The 21,029-nt window shown below is 41.5% G+C and overlaps 1 protein-coding gene across 3 annotated transcripts in view; it reads left to right on the forward strand.

The window, feature by feature from the left end:
• The window catches only part of arrdc1b (arrestin domain containing 1b), a 59,354-nt gene extending 49,791 nt beyond the window's left edge, over positions 1-9,563 (forward strand). For all 3 annotated transcript variants that reach the window (XM_078226624.1, XM_078226625.1, XM_078226626.1), the window contains exons 6-8: positions 1,414-1,590; positions 3,437-3,842; positions 4,104-9,563. In XM_078226624.1, coding sequence (XP_078082750.1) covers positions 1,414-1,590; positions 3,437-3,842; positions 4,104-4,168 — 648 coding nt within the window. In that variant the 3' untranslated portion in view covers positions 4,169-9,563. The remainder of the gene's footprint in view (positions 1-1,413; positions 1,591-3,436; positions 3,843-4,103) is intronic.
• The last annotated feature ends 11,466 nt before the right edge of the window (positions 9,564-21,029 follow it).

Consider the following 21,029-nt stretch of genomic DNA (forward strand, 5'->3'; position numbering starts at 1 on the left):
TGAAGTAACTGTGAAAATCCCCTAGTCACCACACTCTGGTGTCTGTTCGGGTACACTAAGGGAGAATTTAGCATGGCCAATGCACCTAACCAACACGTCTATTGGACTGTGGGAGTAAACCAGATACCTGGAGGAAACCAATGCAGATACTGGGAGAATGTGCCAACTCCACACAGGCAGTGACCCAAGCAGGGAATAGAACCTGGGTCCCTGACGCTGTGAGGCAGCAGTGCTAACCACTATGCCCCCGTGCTGCCTGTCTAGTGCAGGCTTTATCTCCTTTATACCCAGCCATGAATGGTATAATCAGTATAATCAATAATATGATCAATATAACAATTTTAATGAAAAAGAAAGACACGTAATGTTATAAAGTATACATGAAGAAATTTATTATCAACTCCTTTAAACTGAATATGCAATGCTGCTCACTTGATCAAAATACACATTCCTTCCTACCCTTTGCTCCCAATAATAATAATTTTCTGTTGGTCCTGTTCTGAAGTCTGCCTGATCGTAGGCCTAGGTGAGGGGCCTCTTAAAGACTAAAACAAGGCCAGATTGTGTTGGTGGGAAGAAGGTGCGACGTGTTTAAATTGGGAGACAATGGCAGCAGCCTCTGTTTACAGTGGTTAGATTGCTTGTCTCGGAAATCCCAAGAAGGTGTTAAGAATGTCAGATTGTAAAGTTGTGCTTTAAAATATCCAGTTAATCCCCCAAATAGAATAAAATTGGGGTCTAAAAAATAACAAATATGCATTTCTACCTGGGTACAAGGTCCAATTGATTCATGTTGCCTTGGAGAATGGCTTTGAGGGGGGAAAGGTTTCTAAAATAACCCTGAAACATTCTAGCACAGGTAGCCTGCCAGGATCCAGGAGAGAGGAAACAACTAGAGTCTGAGCTTCTATGGTTCGTGGAAATGGGTGGGAACCTGCGCTTTGATTGAAAAGACCAAATTTGGGGATTTGAAACAATGTCGAAAGATTTGCCTAGCTTGTGCCAGAGGAAAAAAACTCACTATAAAATAGTTCTGAGGTTAAATGTTACTAGGCTGGCAAGATAAAGAAATGGAAGTAAACCCTTGGGAGCTAAGAATCACTTCGGACTGGGTCTTGAAAAATCAAATGATTTCTTCAGGGCAGTGTAAAGTATACCTGTGAAGCAGATTTTTTGGTTGCATTTAAAGTGAAAGGGGACAGTTCGGTTCTGTAGTTTAAAGTCTAAGTTGTCTACAACAATAGTGTTTAGTCAATAGTGCTTTTAGTCAGGTTGTTTTAGCAAAAGGCTTCATAGTAAAAGGTGAAATTTTGTTCTGTCATTCCTTTACGCTATCAGCTGGAAGTTGAAACTTTGTTTTATAGTTATAGGCCTCCAAAGGGTTAGTAACATTCTTCTGACATTTTGTTACAGAAAGTTACGTATAAATCAAAGCGATTAATCTATGACTTGCGGACAATTGCGGAGGTTGAAGGATCAGGAGTAAAATCTTGGAAACAAGCCGAATGGAAGGAGCAGATCATCGTGCCAGCCTTACCTCAGTCATCTCTACATGGTTGCAATTTAATACAAATAGATTATTTCATTCAGGTGAGGATGATAATTAAGTATCTTTAACTCAAAGTTAGGTTAATAGAATAGAACAATTTGTTCAACCCCTTTTCCTCTTTGTCCCCAAACATCTGAGAGTTGCTGGCCTTGGCGTAGCTGCTGAAATGCATGATATTGTAAGATGTAAGGCATAGAGCTTTGACAGCCAACAAGAGCTGACGTTTATACGGCACCTTTAACATAGTTAAATGACCCTCGGGGCTTCACTGGAACTTAAATTGATACCGAGCTAGAGGAAGAGATAATTGGACAGGTACTTGGTCAAAGAGAGAGACTTGAGGGGAAAGGTTCTCTTGAAGAAGAGAAAGGTAAAGAGGCTATGAGGTCTAGGAAGGAAATTGGAGCTTGAGTCTAGACGGCAGAAGGCAAGGCCACCAAAACAGGATGAACGGGGGGAGGGCTGCAAAAGAAACCAGAGCTGAAAGAGCACTGAGGTTTTGTAGGATTGGGGGAGATGGCAGCGATAGCTCGGGACAAGGCCTTGGAGGGATTTGAACACAAGGATGAGAGTTCTAAAATTATGGCTTTGGTGGACTGAGAGGTCCTTTCCTCAAAATATTGCTTTCTCTTCAGTTATTCATCTTCCCTACCCTAATCACCATGCCTGATTGTCATATAGAATTTACTCATCCTGTGTATTCGCCAGTCCTCCCCCAAACACTGACAGTATTAATACTCTTCCCCCATTGCATTTCCCCAGCTATTCACTGTGCCTTCCTTATCCTCTTTTACTCAACTCAAACTAATTACCACTCCTTCAAAACTAGTCACTTGCCGATCCCCCTGAACTAGTACACTTTCGTTTCCTAAATTGATACAAACAGCAGGGCTGAACACAGTGGATGCAGGGATGATGTTTCCTCAGGCTGCAGGATCTAGAGCAAAGGGTCACAGTCTTGGGTGACTGAGGTGAGGAAAAACCTCTTCACTCAGAGGGTGACGATCCTGTGGAATTCTCTATCACAAAAGGCCGTGGAGGCCAAGTCACTGAATATATTTTTAAAAGTAGATTTTTAGGCGCTGAAGCCGTTAAGGGATATGGGGTGAGTGTGGGAGTATGGCATTGAGTTAGAGGATCAACCATGATCATTTGAATGCTCAAAGAGCTGAATTACTATTTTCTATGTTTCTATATGCTCAGATAGTTCTGCAGACATTGACAAATGTTTTTTATTGTGTTAAAGAGACCATTTTTCATGTATATCACAAAACATTGTTGGTGCAAAACAGAGAATGCTGGAAAATCTCTGCATATCTGACAGCATCTGTGGAGAGAGAATAGAGCCAACGTTTTGAGCCTGGATGACCATTCGTCAGCTCTGACGAAGAGTCATCCAGACTCGAAACGTTGGCTCTATTCTCTCTCCACAGATGCTGTCAGACCTGCTGAGATTTTCCAGCATTTTCTGTTTTTGTTTCCGATTCCAGCATCCCCAGTATTTTGCTTTTATCTTAATGACTGTTGGTATGCCCACCTAAACGTGATCCTGCTACCAGCAGATAGATGTCTGCACATTTAGCCTTTCCAGCACAGGTCATTGACTAGTGATCAAGAACGTAAATGCTAGCTGCTCTTTCTGTTTTGCATCTTATCCTCACTAACCCTGCCTTGCTCGACACAAATTGGGGGATAAATGTAGCATTTTACTGTCTTGTCACTTAATTTTGCATCAGGAAGCAGTACTTTGCTCACTGGGTCATTAGATAAACTTGAACTTGTTTTCTTTCTTTCTAGCTTTAGAATTTTATTTTGTACAGTAAGATTGTTTCAACTTTTTCCAAAGATTGTGGAAAAATTGGCAAGTCCGTTTTTTTGTCTTGGCAGGTTTCTGTCCGATCACCAGAGATTTTAGTCAGCTTACCAATCTATATTGGAAATATTGCGGTGAACAGTCCCCCACTGACTCCATCCAGGCAACCCCAACCTACTCACACCGCAGTGATGCCCACAGCTCCACCAGCTGAAGATATTGGGGCTACTGGATATCAGCCCATGGACAGCGTCATTCTTCCAACCAAAAGCCACTCTCAGCAACAGACCCTATCGCCTCATACTTTTAGCTACGCATCTGGCTTTGAAAACAACACCAGTGAGCAACTTCCTGGCCCGATGCTTTGTATTTCAACTGGTGCTACCGTCCCTTACTATGCAGATGGACCTGTTGTTGCAGATCTTAGTGAAAATCCTCTGATTTTACCTCCTGAATATAGCTCGTGGGCTTATCCATATGGTAGGTTCTCTGTCATTTTTAATAATTCTGAGAAATGTAGAGTTTAATTATCTTTTACTTTGATTATATTTAACTGAACTAGTAACAATATGTTACTAGCAAATGCAACTCTGGTTACAGATTTCCTACTTCAGAGCTGACGTTCTATTTTAAAAGTTTCTAACAATTGAGAAAGCCAATAAATACGTTTTCTCATTAAACAAAAACTGAACCATCTGTTTGCAGATTTGATGGATAATTTAATGTTTTGTCTTTTAACAGATCCTCCCCCAACGTACGAAGAGAGTTGCAGCAGTGCCAACTCCAGCATGAGTGCAGGACAGTAAACTGCTACAAACTTTTCAAGAGGTAGTGCTGTTAATGTACAGAAATGCCTTTTAATTACTTTTTTTTACTGGGAAACACAGCCAAACGTTACACATGCAGCACTGCAAATGTGTTCTGAGAGTGAAGAAGCTGAAATGTTATGGAAATGCATTATCAAGGACCCAGCTACTTCTGCAGCTTGGAATGGTCTGCACAGACTACCTATTTACTGCTCCCATGTTGGGCTGTAACAATTGTGTTCATTTTCCTTGTTGATCCTTAGTTTTGGGATAACAAACACTGATGGGCATAGATGTAAATGTTAAATGCCTCCAGCTTTGTGTATATAAATAATAAATGCAGTTTTACCCTTGTTCAACAGCTCCACCTCACAATTGTGAATGGGGAGGCTGTTTCCATAATCTGTCTCGTTCTGTGGAGGAAGCTTTGCTTAGACAAACCTGAGCCTTAAGAATCAAGGTGCAGTGATAGTGCTTCTTACTGGTTGTTAAGGTGAAAAGGTCCTGTTGCAGACGGGGTTTGTGCAAAAGATGATCAACCCCAATTCTAATCGAGCTCGAGTCCTCTTTTTCGGACTATTTGTACTTGACATGTGTAGTGTGTACATGGATTGTAGATGATATGGCCAAGTTTCAGTATGCTGATCTTTCTAAAGAGCAGATACTAATCAAAATGGATTAAGGATCCTATCACTTTGAAGTGTTATGTTGCACACCTTTCTATAATATGTTGTTTCACAAGAGAGAAAGAGATGTCTATATATATATATATACAGTATTTATAAATTTTAGTATGTTTTGGTAAAGTTGTGGCACACTCTTTAAACTAGCACAGAAAAATGACCAGTTTGAAATCCTGCATGTTTATTTCATATTTACAACTTGAGCCTTATTGAAGTCAGATCAAAGCCAAGACACTCACTAGAATGATTACTTAACATAATGCAATTTTCTACTACTGTATTTGATAACATTCAGGATTAAAAACTTAGGTGCAAAGTTTAAAGAGGTGCTGAAAAATATTGTCTATCCTCCATAATAAGCACAACTTTAATATGTAAGGGTACTTGGATAGCAAACTGAAGGCGTCTGCAGCAAGTGAAAAGTTACAGGTAAATGGTTTCTCTGGAATTAACTGTCCATGGTTTTAAATGCTGAAGAATGGGACAGTGCACATAAATGAGAATCCCAGTAACAAATCAAACTAATACTTTGTCAATATATTGAGTCTCATTCTGCATATTATCTCCTGAATGGAGGCAATTTCTATCCAAGCTCTTGATGAGCCCGTGTGCTGCAATGCTGCCAGGAGTACTTGCTGTCAGCTGCTTTTCCTACCGGAGGCAGAAGCTTCCATCTGTACTCCGGAGGACTTGTTTACAAAAGCATTTCGGTTTATGAAGGGAATGAATGTGGGATGGGCAGGGGAGGAAGCTTGACTGACGGGCCAAGTAGAAATTACTGGCGCATGTAATATTTTGAAGGAATGGTGGGTGGAAGTAGGTGATGAGCTGAATCCAAAAACTATGTTTATTTGCTGAGCGTCACGTTGCCCTCTTAGTGAGCTGAATTCAAGGTTAACACCATCGTTAAGCTCTTTTTTAAATAAAGAAGCAAAGTACATCAAGTTTGCAATTTGTGTTCATGTCTAAACAACCAGTAATTCTAGTGGTCAAGCTTGCTCTCATACTGCTGCTATTCATGTGTCATTTGAATTTTATTCTGTAAACAGTTTTATTAGGACAGGTTTGTTCACTGAAGTGTATTTTCATTTGAAGGGGGTAATGAATGAGGCTGGAACAAAACGTATTTTGAGCTTAAACATTATGAGATGTAATTTTAAATTGATTTGCGGGGGGAAAAAAGGATGAAGGGAATTGTATGATAAGACTTTTTTATTTGCGTTTTTTTTACTGTTTAGCCCATAAGTTCGAACGCTCCCTCTTTGTTCTTTTAGACATTTTGCTTCTTGGTATGTACATATTATCCTATCTGCGTGTAGGTACAAATTTATAATTTTTTTAACTAACTAAGTGCAATTTGACTAAACACATGCTTGTTCAGTACATAGGTCAGTTGGAAATTTGCAGAGCATTTAGATGAATTCCATGGAGATTATTGAGATCTGTGGAACAAGGCGCCACATCCCCGAAGCTGTTACCCAATATTTACTTAATGAAATCTTTAGTGTAGGAACAAGCAAAACTTTTACATTTAGTGAAATGATCCAATGCTTTAACAGTTGGCCTTTTTCAATAATGCTTTACAGCTTGGGCAGTATTTCAGGAAATGCATCTGACTGCTGCTTTGTGAATTATCTCACACATCTTGTATATTGCACTAATGTGGGCACTGCAGCCCTATTAGAATAGACATACTTTGGGCATTATGGAAGTGAGCACATGGGTGGCCCAGTGCAGTCTATCATGGAGCAACTGGATGTAAATTTATATTTCTGCATTGGACCGTACAAGTTGTTTAGAACAATAGCTAGCTGGTCTACCCCACGGGGGAGGAAAGCAAATTGGCTGTGGGGTATGGAGCGAAGTCTTGTGCACTTTCTACCATCCAGTTATCAAACAGGTATTGGTTAATGCTCGAATGCAGGTTAACTTTCTGTACTTGACCAGGGGTGGTGTGTGCCATGAGAGACCCAAGATTAGATAAAGAAGGGAATATATTGCCTCTGCATTGATACTAACCTAATGAACTAGTGTCACTGGCCATTTAACAGAGGCAGTTGTTTTGTGCTTTTTTAAATTATCTTTTGCAATGGATAAATAATCGCCTAGAGGTTACATTCTGCTCAGCTGATCTAATATAACTGCAAAACAGTAAGTCTAATTTTTTAATGCAAATTTTATTAGAAAAACTCAGGACTTGTAGATCTTAAACTGTAGAAAGTGAAATATGCAGAATTCCAGTTGCCCTGCTCTTGACCAGTTTAAAGAGCTAAGTTGTTATGCATTTGCTGTGATGAGTAAGTTGTTCCCAGGCCTATGTGTGAGGACATGGTTCGAAGGTTCCAGAAATTAAAGGGTCACATGCAGTAAATGTGGTTGACCTGGAATGGAGGCTTTTTCATTCTAAATTGTAACACTTATTTAGACACCTTTGGTCTTTCGAGATTAAATTATGTCAAAGTGCTTAGACTTTTTATAACTGTAACATCACTCTAATCTCTATTCCGTCTTGAGCCTTGAGAGAAAATGTGAACTAACCCGCAGAATCCTATCTTCTGAAATGTCTTCAAATTAATTAACTGCTCAACTGGATTTTAAAGTATTACCCAGATACATTGGGCAATAAAGAATGCAGCAAAGAGGGTGAGACGTTGTAAAAAATCTGCAGTGTGAAAGATTAGACTTCAGCATCAGACGCAAGAACTTGGCAGGATAGAGGCCTTATCACAAAATTGAATATCGGTTTATCACACTTTTTTACACCATTAAAATAAAATGGTGGGCAATTTGCGTCCAATTTTGCAATTGGGTGTTCCATCCTGCTAAGTTATTATATTCTGGAACTGAAGAGCAAAATCTATCCTTAATGATGTAAATTCTGTTTCCCTTTTGGGTCAATTTTCAACTGGAAAGTGGTGTGTGTATTCATCCCATTTTCTTCAGCTTTCTGGCTCCTTTGATGGTCTAAACTCAAAATTGATCCTGCATGGAGAAGGGCAGAGGTGAAATAGCCCTGAGGATGACGAATTTCACAGTCAGAAAGTCAGAGGGTCTTTGCTTGCACAAGGAAGTTTGTGGTGCTAAAGAATAGTTGATATTTGCACCAGTCATTTAAAAGGGAGAAAATTGTATCCTGTAACTCCAAACCTTTATTGCACTCCAATATTTATCAGAGGGACAATTGTTTCAAATTTTAACTTATTATCAGTATTCTGTGCCTTTTTGTACAACTTTGGATGCTAAAAGTTAATAAATCATCTTAACAGGAGCACTCCCCTTGTACTCACGCTGCCTCATTAAGAGCTACAAATCCAGTGAGGGTTCTAATAATTGTATTTTTGTCAAATACATATTTAATTGTCTATGTTTGACATTGTTACAACTAGCTGAAGAGTTTCTGCTCTTCCCAGTATCTTCACTTCTGTCATGACATTAACTTTGGGGGCCCTCGGTCATGAATTTTAAACATGCCTAATTAAGTCTTATCAATTTTCGTCAAATGCACTGGAGCAAATTATTGCCTTACCAACATACTGTAGTATGATTCTATTTACTGGACTAACTACTTAAATCATACCGTTGTTTTACTTCATTATTCTTCCTAAGATCAATGTGATTATTAACCAATCCTACAATATGTTCCTGACATAAATTAACAGCTATTTGCCTTTCTGAATTGAAGGTTTGTACTAGATTGTTTTGCAATGTATGCTCACTTTGAAAGTAGCATTTTCTTGGGAATAGAAGAAAGTAAATATTATGCCAAAAAATGTTCACAGTCGTCCTTCAACAGCATCAGTAGTCGACTAGAGGCTGCCCTCCTAAGGGATTGTCTGAAACAGAAAATTACTTCTCTGTGTTGGTGTGATTCAATAAAATACCAAAAATTACCACATTTTTACAACTGTTCAACATGCTGTGGTTTGTATATAATTGCATTTCCTAAGTTCAGCTGTATTTTGTTATTTGTTCTTTTACTGAAGAGCATCCTGAGTGCTGAGGACTTTGAATTTCTAATACCAAATTTTATAGCAACAGATATCATTACTCCTGACACAAGAGCTTTTATATCATCAAGTTATTCCGAAGTAAAAATACTGTCCTCCTATACTTGGCACAAACAGTTTTTGGAAGGTACCCAGACCTGAAATACAATCATCAGTTCACAACAGTACCAAGTCTTGTGCATTAGTGTCATAATTAATTATTTAATTGGATTTTTTCCCCTCTTCCTTCCTCACCCCATAGCGACCAAGAGGTTCATTTTTTAACAATCCATGAATACTTTTTTTTGTTTATCAAGGGGTGGGGCAGCAACTGCAGAGGCTTAAGTTGCTTTGAAAATCTGGTGATTAATTCCCTCAGTACTCAAGTGCTTAGCACTATTTCTTTTTGACAAATATTGAAAACAAATCTTTCTGACTGTGTAAATTTTAAGAATTTAGTTGTATTATGACCTGTATAACAGTGACGTATGCTGTATTTAGAAGGAAAATGGTTTTAAACAATACAGATGCACACTTTGTTTGTAGCCTTATGAGTGTTTTCATGCAGAAATCACTCTTTTGAATTTTTCATCGAATGCAATCAGTTTTTCCCCAAATGTTTTTATAATAAATTGTTGATTTATTGATGCACCTTAGTGATTTAGAATTCAATGTAATTATTTGAAAATGTAAATCGAGTAGACAAGCACCGTATTAATAAAATGTTCTTTCAAAGAAATATTGCTGTGCGTGTTTTAGAAATTTTGCAGAGCAGTAATAGTATTGGTGCTGGGGTGAAAACCAACATTGGAAGGCGATGATGGATTCTCCCATCGCTTCAAAAGTTCTCTAAATGCAAAAAAAAAATGATTTGCAGTCTCGGTTTTGCTATCTGGTATCAGGTTAGGCCAAGCCTTAATCTGTGTAACCAATTGCAAACACTGCCTATGAAGTCAGTGTTGGAGGGATGGGTGAAGCATTGGCTTTGCAGCACACTTGATTGTCCTGAAGGCACTTGACTGTTGACGACAATATTTCCTGATGATGGAGAATTTTCCATTTGAGTCTCTCCAAGGTTTTTTTCCCCCACGTATTGGGATCCAGCTTGCGATCTCTGAAGTTGGCATTCAGATTGTCTTCATATCTAAGTTTAGCGTGTTCTGCGGTATGAGTTCCTGTGCTTAGCTGGCTGGAAAGTACTGCCTTTGGTATGCAGGAATATGCCGTGTGAATCACATGACCAACCCAGTGAAACTGAGCCCTGATGAGCATACTGGCAATGCCAGGTATGCAGCACTATGCAAAAACTCCTGTGTTGGGGATTTTGTCTTGCCATCTGATGTAAGAAATAAATCACAGACAGCGTAGATGAATGCTTCTAGTTGCTTTGCCTGATGCCAGTAGGCATCTTGCACGTAAAAAGTGATGCAAGAACCAACCTGGTAGACTTTGATCTTTGTTCAGCAGCAAACACGTGCTCTTTCCAAAGCGTGAGAGATGAATTTACCAAACGCTGAGCTTACCTTTGCGAGGCGATGGTTGATTTCATCATTCAACAAGAGGATACTTCCAAGATTACAAAACTTCTGTACAGAATGGAGAGATGAGTTGTTTGTGACTGTAGGGTCTTTCAGTCTGTGGCTCAGGGTGGGTTGATGCAAGATATGTCATCTTCAGACTTGCTGTCAGGCTGGTGTTCTGGGCAAGGTGATCAACAAGCAAAGAACAAAGAAAATTACTGCACAGGAACAGGCCCTTTGGCCCTCCAAGCCTGCACCGACCATGCTGCCCGACTGAACTAAAACCCCTACCCTTACGGGGACCATATCTCTCTATTCCCATCCTATTCATGTATTTGTCAAGATACCCCTTAAATATCACTATCGTATCTGCTTCCAGAACCTCCCCAGCAGCGAGTTCCAGGCACCCACCACCCTCAGTGTAAAAAAAGAACTTGCCTCGTTCATCTCCTTTAAACCTTACCCCTTGCGCCTTAAACCTATGCCCCCTAGTAATTGGCTCTTTCACCTTGGGGGGAGGAAAAGCTTCTGACTATCCACTCTGTCCATGCCCCTCATAATCTTGTAGAATTCTATCAGGCCACCCCTCAACCTCCCATCGTTCCAGTGAGAACAAACCAAGTTTCTCCAACCTCTCATAGCTAATGCCCTCCATACCAGGCAACATCCTGATAAATGTTTTCTGTACCCTCTCCAAAGCCTCCACATCCTTCTGGTAGTGTGGCATCCAGAATTGAACACTATATTCCAAGTGCGGCCTAACTAAGGTTCTACAAAGCTGCAACATGACTTGCCAATTTTTAAACTCAATGCCCCGGCCGATGAAGGCAAGCATGCAGTCTGTCGTCTTGACTACCTTCTCCACCTGCGTTGTCACTTTCAGTGGCCTGTGTACTTGTACACCCAGATCCCTCTGCCTATCAATACTCTTAAAGGTTCTGCCATTTACTGTATATTTCCTTCCAAAATTCATTACCTCACATTTGTCCGGATTAAACTCCATCTGCCATCTCTCCGCCCAAGTTTCCAACAGATCCATGTCCTGCTGTATCCTCTGGCCCTCATCGCTATCCGCAAATCCACCAACCTTTGCGTCGTCCACAAACTTGCTAATCAAACCAGTTATTTTCCTCCAAATCATTTTTATATATATATATTACAAACAGCAAAGGTCCCAGCACTGAGGAATGCTACTTATCACAGCCCTCCATTCAGAAACGCACCCTTCCACTACTACCCTCTGTCTTCTATGACTGAGCCAGTCCTGTATCCACCTTGCCAGCTCACCTCTGATCCCATTCAACTTCACCTTCTGCACCAGTCTGCCATGAGGGACCTTGTCAAAGGCCTTACTGAAGTCCATGTAGACAACATCCACTGCCCTACCCTCATCAATCACCTTCGTCACTTCCTCAAAAAGCTCGATCAAGTTCATGAAACACGACCTCCCCTTCACAAAACCATGTTGCCTCTCACTAATACGTCCACTTATTTCCAAGTGGGAATAAATCCTGCCTCGAAGAATCCTCTCCAATAATTTCCCTACCACTGACGTCAGACTCACCAGCCTGTAATTACCTGGATTATTCTTGCTTAAACAAAGGAACAACATTGGCTATTCTCCAATCCTCTGGGACCTCCCCTGTAGCCAGTGAAGATACAAAGATTTCTCTCAAGGCCCCAGCAATTTCCTCCCTTACTACTTTCAGTATATCCCATCAGGCCGTGAGGACCTGTCTACCTTAATGTTTCTCAAGAACCCCAATACCACCACCTTTTTGATCTCAACATGACTCAAACTACACACCCTTTCTCAGACTCATCAGCCACCAAGTTCTTCTCTTTGGTGAATACGGATGCAAAGGACTCATTTAATACTTTGCCCATTTCCTCTGGCTCCATGCATAGATTTCCTCCCCTGTCCTTAAGTGGGCCAACCCTCTCCCTGGCTACCCTCTTGCTCTTTATATATGTATAAAAAGCCTTGGGATTTTCCTTAATCCTGCTGGCCAATTACTTTTCATGACCCCTTTTAGCCCTTCTTACTCCTTACTTAAGTTTCTTTCTACTTTCCTTGTATTCCATACTTGTTTCGTGTGTTCCCAGCCTCCTAGCTTTGACAAATGCTTCTTTTTTCTTTTTGACTAGGCTCACAATATCTCTCACTATCCAAGGTTCCCAAAACTTGCCATACTTATCCTTCAACCTTACAGGAATGTGCCAGTCCTGAATCCCTATCAACTTACACTTGAAAGCCTCCCACATGCCAGATGTGGATTTGCCCTCAAACATCTGTCCCAATCTACATTCTTCAGTTCCTGCCTAATATTGTTGTAATTAGCCTTCCCCCAATTTAGCACCTTCACTTGAGGACTGCATTTTATTCATCAGCACCTTAAAGCTTACTGAGTTGTGATCACTGTTCCTGAACTGTTCCCCTTCTGAAACGTTGACCACCTGGCCGGGCTCATTCCCCAATACCAGGTCCAGTATGGCCCCTTCCCCAGTTGGATTATCTACATACAGCTCAAGAAGCCCTCCTGGATGCACCTTACAAACTCTGCCCCATCCACACCCCTAGCACTAAGTGAGTCCCAGTCAATATAGGGGAAGTTAAAATCTTCCACCACAACAACCCTGTTATTTTTACACTTTGCCAAAATCTGCCTACATATCTGTTCCTCTGTCTCCCGCTGGCTGTTGGGCAGCCTAAAGCAGCTAAATGATTTCACGAGTATCTGCTGTGAGAGTGCAGTTGTCTGCAAGTTCACTCAGTAACTGTTCAGTAACCTTTGTGTGCCTTTGCAAATTGAAGAGATTGCTGTCCTGAATTGAATGTGTGCTCCTGTGTCAAGGTCTTTGAGCATGACCATACTGAAGCATGACCAAGAAGTATATGGCAAACAGTGTTTGAACCTATACACAGTCCTGCTTTGTGCCATTGGTGACAGGAATGGTATCTGATGACTTACCACTTTGCACCACACTGACCATCTCGCCATGTGAAATGAGTGAATGGCATTGATCTTCTTTTCAAGACAGCCATATTTGTATAGAGCCTTCTCAGTTTACTGTGCCAAAAGTTTTGGTCCAATCAATAAGCACCATGTAGAAGTCCTCATTCTGTTTGCGGGACCTTTCTTGAACTTGATCCTGTCTACTCTTCTCTGTCCTGCGCAGAAGTCACACTTTGATCCTGGGCATGCAGAGTAAATGGGATGAGTGAACATCCAATTAAGAATAACCTTGTCAGAAATTTTCCTGCTGTTGAAAGAATTATATTCTGCAATGCTCATCACAGACGGACTTGCTCTTTTTCAGCTTGTAGATATGAATTATGATGGCAACCTTGTAGGCATGGGGCAATGTGCCCTAGTTCCAGGTAAGGCTGAAAAGACTAGTGACTTTCCTAGGCATGAGTCCCTCCACACTTGAATGCATCAGGTGGGATGCTATTCTTTCTTGGTGACTTGCACGTTTAAAAACTACTTTATGGCCTTTGTGACTTCTGCCTGAGAAGGCTCGAGAACAATCTGAGTTTGGTGTTGTGGCAGTGATTCCATAGTATCATTGCATACTGGATTGTTGGCTTAGGTAATTAATGTGCTCTGCCTATTGAGAGGGGATCTCATGTCTGTTTGTTAGGTGCTGTTTGCCTTCTGCTGAGAGGATGGGTGTCACACCGTTGGTTTTGGGGGCCACAGATCACAAACCTTCATGTAGAGCCTTCAGGCCATTTTTATTGGCAACTGTTTGAAGCTTATCAACTTTGCTTTTCCACCATCTGTGTTTTTTTTTAGTTTGGCCTGCAGCATGTGTTTTGTGCGATGGTATCTGGCATTCCTTGCCAGTGATTTCTTGTCGGATATGTAAGATCTGTGAGCGTCATAGCTTACCTATGTCTTGGTCATTGTCCAACTAGTCTTGGTTGTAACAAATCCCAGAACCTCGGGTGTTGTGCTGTAAGTTATATACTTTAGCCTTTTCCAAAAATTTTCAATGGCAATATTGTCCTCCAGCATATCAACAATTCCTGCGGCTAGTTTGTGTCCCAGTTCTTGTCTTTAAGAATAGTTGCATCAAGCTTCCTTTGTGGCTTGACTCTGTGCTGAAATATCTCAGGTTTTACCTTTAGAGAGACAATGCTCCTGATAAGCCCTAGGTCAGACCAACATTCTGCACCTCTAAGGGAGCGAATAGAGCACACACCCTTGAGACCTCCGAGGTACAATAATGTAGTCTATCATATGCCAGTTTTTTGAATCGGGTGTATCCATGTTGTTTTCAGTTTGTTTTCTTGTTGGAAGATCGTGTTTGTGATGGTTCATTGCATATAGGTAGCACGGTGGCACAGTGGTTAGCACTGCTACCTCTCAGTGGCAGAAACCCTGATACAATTCCAGCCTTGGGTGAATGTACAGAGTTTGCACGTTCTCCCCATGTCTGAGCGGGTTTCCTCTGGGTGCTCCAGTCTCCTCCTACAGTCAAGCTGTGCACGTTAGGTGGATTAGCTATGCTAAATTGTGCCTTAGTGTCCCAAGATGTGTAGGTTAGGGGAATTAGCGGGGTAAATATGTGGAGTTACGGGAATAGGACCTGGATGTGGTACTCTGTCCGAGAGTCAGTGCAGACAAAATGGGCCAAATGGCCTCCTGCACTGTACGGGTTCTTTAAGGGAGAAGGAGCTGGCCATTGGAGCTTGCTCTGCCAATGCAGTGCTGAAATGCACAGAAGTAAGTTTTGGCTAATCAGGCCAGCCTCTGGCTACTTTTTTGAGAGTGTGAGACTCGGTTTTATGGAAAAATGGTACATGTTTCAGCAGTACAAAAAACCAACAATGTTGTTGCAAAAGCTTGTTCTAGAATCCTGTCCTTAAAAGTCTGACACTAGAAGCAAAACTGTGCAGAAGAGCTTCTGAAGTGTTTTATTTAGTTCTATTTGCTACGATCTATATGCGCCCACGTTTTGATTCCCATTGACAACATAAGATAAAAATCAGTGCCACCATTCAAAACTAGATTGAATAATGGCTGGCTTTGAAGAGCAATGAAACTATAAACAGTCCTGTAACACGAGCTCAGGATTCAGATTTCTTTGTAAATGCAAAGGAGTCATTTGAAGCCTGAGTTTGTGTTACAGCCTCATAATACACGTATTGGAATTAGACTTTCCCTCTATACAAGTGCAACTGATTTCCAAGGCCACAGAAACAATGGCCCAAACAGATGCTCTTATGTCTGAACATTGCATTAATTTTCAGTTCATCTCTCAATTTTTGGAATAGACACTCAATGAGTGCAGCCAGATTCTCTGGGAATTAGGTTGGAACTGTCCACTCATTGGCAGCAAAAAAGAGACTGGATGTTAATTCCAGCAGCAGAGGAATTATAGGTATGTAATTCATTTCTTGTAGGTTAAAGTTTATTAGTCACAAGTAGGCTTACATTAATACTGCAATGAAGTTACTGTGAAAATCCCCTAGTCGCCACACTCCGGCATCTGTTCGGGTACACTGAAGGAGAATTTAGCATGGTCAATGCACTTAACCTGCACATTTTTGGGCTGTGGGCGGAAACCGGGGCACCCGGAGGAAACCTATGCAGACACAGGGGGCAACATGCAGACTCCGCACAGACAGTAACCCAAGCCGGGAATCAAACCGAGGTCCCTGGTGCTGTGAGTCACTAGTGCTCACCACTGTGCCACCGTGCTAATTGCATGTAATTATATATGATCTGGCAAATCTAGGTATGAAGTCTTGCATTTTGTTTTTTTATCCCTTCCAATGCCAGCACCAGTTTTTTTTTTTTAATATGCATTTCATTAATGCTGGCATATTTTTCCTTTATGCCCTACCAAAGAGAAACACGTCACTTAAATTCTATTTTGTGTTTTTGGAAATTAAATCATTTAACTTAATTTGTGAATGCTATTTTCAAATCTATTTTAGCAATGATAATTTCTTAATCATATAGGCTTCAATTTCTTTCTTAGAACATCCAGAATCCAGAGCTTGGGTATTTTATGTTTTGATGTCTAATTTTGTTAAAATTTTACACTGTTTTGCTCCTTGGTTGCAATAAAGCAACTTGAAGGAGTGCACTGAAAAGTTTGTGATGCTACTGCTTGAAATATAGTTTTTATAGTAATAGCCTAATTCTCTGAACGTAAGTGGAACTTTCAAATAGATTTCTTTACCTTTGGAGGTAAAGTGCATTGGATACGGTGAAAGTATCCGGCTGCCTTCCATTCTTGACATGGGAGATACTAAGAAGCTGTGTGTGGAAAATTTCCAAGCATCCTTTTGAACATTTTGCTTGGATGTTGAAAATCAAGCTTTGTGTCTTTCCCCTAATCACATCCATGTCCTGCTAGTTTGGATGTGTCATTCGTAAATGTAATGTCACTTAATTTCTATAACTGCTCCTTACATTTCTGTCTTAATCTTTGTTTCCCAGGGAAGCATTTTCAAATGGTTCGCTTGAAGGAAAGAAATGCACTGCATGGCAGTAAGGGAGAAAAAAGATCGAGAGATTGGTCAGTAGTATGGTTGAAGAAGGATTTTTAAAGCAGGAAGGGAGGTGTGAAAGCAAAGGAAACTACTGGGGGTTGCAGAGGACAGGAGCAGTGAATGAGTGGAGGAAACAAGAAGCAAGGAAGCTGTCAGATATGGGAGCAGAGGATTTATAGGAGTAGGCCATTCAGTCCCTTGTGCTTGTTCCAACATCTTACACTTTGACTGAAGAGATTAAACTGGGGCGATTGACTGGAGAGATTAAACAGTTTGGGTTCATACTCGCTGGAGTTTAAAAGGGTGAGAGGGGATCTGATCGAGATACATAAAATACTAAGAGATTGATAAAATAAACATAGGCCAAATGTTTCCCCTTGTGGGGAAATCTAGAACAAGAGGTCAGGGGTATAGGTTGAGAGGTGGTAGATTTAAAGCTGAGATGAGGAGGAACTACTTCTCAGAGGGGGTGAATTTGTGGAGCTCTACCATAGCAGGGTAGAGTCTGAGTCATTGGTTTCAAGAAGGAGATAGGTATATTTCTGATTTTAAAAATGAGTTAAAGGGTTATGGAGAACAGGTCGGGAGGTGGATCCGAGACCAGGAAGATATCAGCCATGATCTGATTGAATGGCAGAGCAAGTTCGAAGGGCTGAATTGCCTACTTCTGCTCCTAATTCCTATGTTCCTTTATAGGGATATAAGTCTGGGAGGCAATTACTTAAGTAGGTTGGTTTGAAGCCATGGAAGTTTTTAAGTTGAGTACAAGAATTTCGATTGTCAGTGGAGCTTGGAGAGGGTGGAGATATTTGGGCAGAATTCTTTGGGGGTGATAATGCTGGCTACAGCATTCTTAGTAACTTGGAGGGTTGAAATAAGGAAGCTAACTAGGAAAACTGCAGAGAAGTTGAGCTTTGAAGTAATGAAGTCATGCTGTAAAGTTTCAGGGGCCGAGGTGGGCAACTTTTGCAGAGTGGACAAAAGCAGCCATGGCAACAGAGCAGAAGTGGGAAAGTAAACTGGTGGTGGGAAATGCTGAACCTTAATTCATTGGCCAACCAGGGAGATTGATATGGTCAAGGCCAATGGGTTTTATCAACAGTAAGCTGCAGGAAAGTTGTGCTCATCCAAGTTTTAATGAGGATGTGGTGACTTCCTGTAGATTGGAAAAAGGCAAAATTAGCGTATATGTGGAAGATGGCCTCATGGTTTAAAATTGTATCACAAAGGATGGCTTGTAAGTGATAAAGGAGATGGCCATGGGTAAAACCTCTACAGAATGATGAGGTGACCATGTGGGTAGAGGAGAGAAAACCACTAACAGCCATGTAATGCTTGTGCAATGAGAGGAACTAGGAGCGAGGATTGCACAGAGGGTACATCAGAGCAAGATGGAATGGTCAATGACGTTGAAGGCAGTGGTGAGATTAGGGAGTGAAGTGCCATGGTCACACGGGATGCCACTAGTGATTTTTGACTAATGCGGACTCAGTACTTTGGGCAAAATAGGCAGTGGTTAGCTCTGCTGCCTCACAGTGCCAGGGACCCGGGTTCGATTCCGGCCTTGGGTGACTGTGTGGAGTTTGCACCTTCTCCCCGTGTCTGCGTGGGTTTCCTCTGGGTGCTCGGGTTTCCTCCCACAGTCCGAAAGACGTGCTGGTTAGGTGCATTGGCCATGCTAAATTCTCCCTCGGTGTGCCCGAACAGGCACCGGAGTGTGGCGACCAAGGGATTTTCATAGTAACTTCATTGCAGTGTTAATGTAAGCCTACTTGTGACACTAATACTTTAACTTTAAAAGGTTACGAAGCAAGGACCACAAGAGGGTACTTGTAAAGAAACCAGGCCTGGTTTTTTGCTGTTTGCCAACAGCAGTGGGCAAATAGTATTCACTGTTGACTATGCTTGAATCTGCCTACAGCAGGTGACCAACTCTGACAAAATAAGGGACACTTAGGTGTTGCTGTAACGATAAGCCATGTGATGTGGTTTATAGCAACCAAAACTTGTAGCTGCTCTTCTGGCGTCACTACCTCTCTGCTGACTGACTCGCAGACTTGCAGTCCCACTCAGATCATTCAAGTGAGGCTCCCAGACTATTGCTGTAATAAAGGACAAATCATTAAAATATGAGGCATTTAGTCACCTGGGTCCTAATGTAAGCGAATGATTAATGATCTAGATCTTGGGGTGCAGGGGACAATTTCTAGTTTGCCGATGATACAAAACTTAGAAACTGTAAGGGCTTCCAGGGTGGAGGGCATGCTCTCGCTGACCTCTTCCATCGAGAAAGATATACAAAAGTCTGAGGTCACGTACCAACCAACTCAAGAACAGCTTCTTCCCTGCTGCCATCAGACTTTTGAATGGACCTACCTCGCACTAAGTTGACACCCTAGCTATGACTGCAACACTACATTCTGCACTCTCACCTTCCCCTCTCTATGAACGATATGCTTTGTCTGTATAGCGTGCAAGAAACAATACTTTTCACTGTATACTAATACATGTGGCAATAATAAATCAAATCAGACAATGTAGAACTTCAGAAGGTCATAGACAAGTTGACGGAGTGGGTTGATAGGTGGCAGATGAAGTTCAATGCAGAGAAGTGCAGGCTAATTCATTTTGGTAGGAAGAACATAGCATAAAATAAAGGGTACAGCTCTAAAGGGTATGCAGGAGCAGAGGGACCTGGGTAAGTCATTGATGGTGACAGGGCAGATGGAAAGAACAGTTAAACCATACACTACCCTTGGCTTTGTTAATAGGGGGATAGAATACAAGAACAAGAAGAATATGTATAGGACACTTTGAGACCTCAGTTGGAGTATTGTGCACAGTTCTGTGCGCCACACTTTAGGAAGATTGAACAGATTGGAGAATGGTCCCAAGGATGAAAACTTTTAAACGATCATTTGATAAGGTGACGATCTGTGAGTTCCTCCGGGTTTAATCATTACAACTTACTAAACCGGAAAAGGTGTAAAAAAAAAAGATTTACAAGAATGTTACCAGGACTGGAAGATTTGGATAATAAGGAGAGGCTGGATAGGCTGGGATTTTTTTCCTTGGAGCATAGGAAGATAAGGGGTTACCTCAGAGGTTTATAAAACCACAAGGGGCATAGATAAGGTAAATAGCTAAGGTCTTTTCTCCAGGGTAGCAGAGTCCAAAACTAGAGGGCATAGGTTTAAGGTGAGAGAGGAAAGATTTAAAAGGGACCTGAGGGGCAATATTTTCACACACAGGGTGGTGCGTGTATAGAATAAGCTGCCAGAGGAGGTGGTAGAGACGGGTACAATTACAAAGAACAAAGAAAATTACAGCACAGGAACTGGCCCTTCGGCCCTCCAAGCCTGCACCGACCATGCTGCCCGACTTAACTAAAACCCCCTACCCTTCCAGGGACCATATCCCTCTATTCCCATCTCATTCATGTACTTGTCAAGACGCCCCTTAAAAGTCACTACCATATCCACTTCCACTACCTCCCCCGGCAACGAGTGCCAGGCACCCACTACTCTCTGTGTAAAAAATCAGCCTCGTACATCTCTTTTAAACCTTGCCCCTCCCACCTTAAACCTATGCCCCCTAGTAATTGACTCTTCCACCCTGGGAAAAAGCTTCTGACTATCCACTCTGTCCATACCTATCATAATCTTGTAGACTTCTATCAGTTCTCCCCTCAACCTCCGTCGCTCCAGTGAGAACAAACCAAGTTTGTCCAACCTCTCATGGCTAATGCCCTCCATACCAGGCAGCATCCTGGTAAATCTTTTCTGTACCCTCTCCAAAGCCTCCACATCCTTCTGGTAGTGTGGCGACCAGAGTTGAACACTATATTCCAAGTGCGGCCTAACTAAGGTTCTATAAAGCTGCAACATGACTTGCCAATTTTTAAACTCAATACCCCGGCCAATGAAGGCAAGCATGCCGTATGCCTTCTTGACTACCTTCTCCACCTGCATTGCCACTTTCAATGATCTGTGTACCTGTACACCCAGATCCCTTTGCCTGTCGATACTCTTAAGGGTTCTGCCATTTACTGTATATTTCCTGTCTATTTTTACATTTTACATTTAAAAGACATTTTGGAGACAGGTACATGGATGGGAAAGGTTTAGAGGGATATGGACCAAATGAAGGCAAATGGGGCTA

Source organism: Mustelus asterias, chromosome 13 (assembly GCF_964213995.1).
Source record: "Mustelus asterias chromosome 13, sMusAst1.hap1.1, whole genome shotgun sequence".
Taxonomy (NCBI): Eukaryota; Metazoa; Chordata; class Chondrichthyes; order Carcharhiniformes; family Triakidae; genus Mustelus; species Mustelus asterias.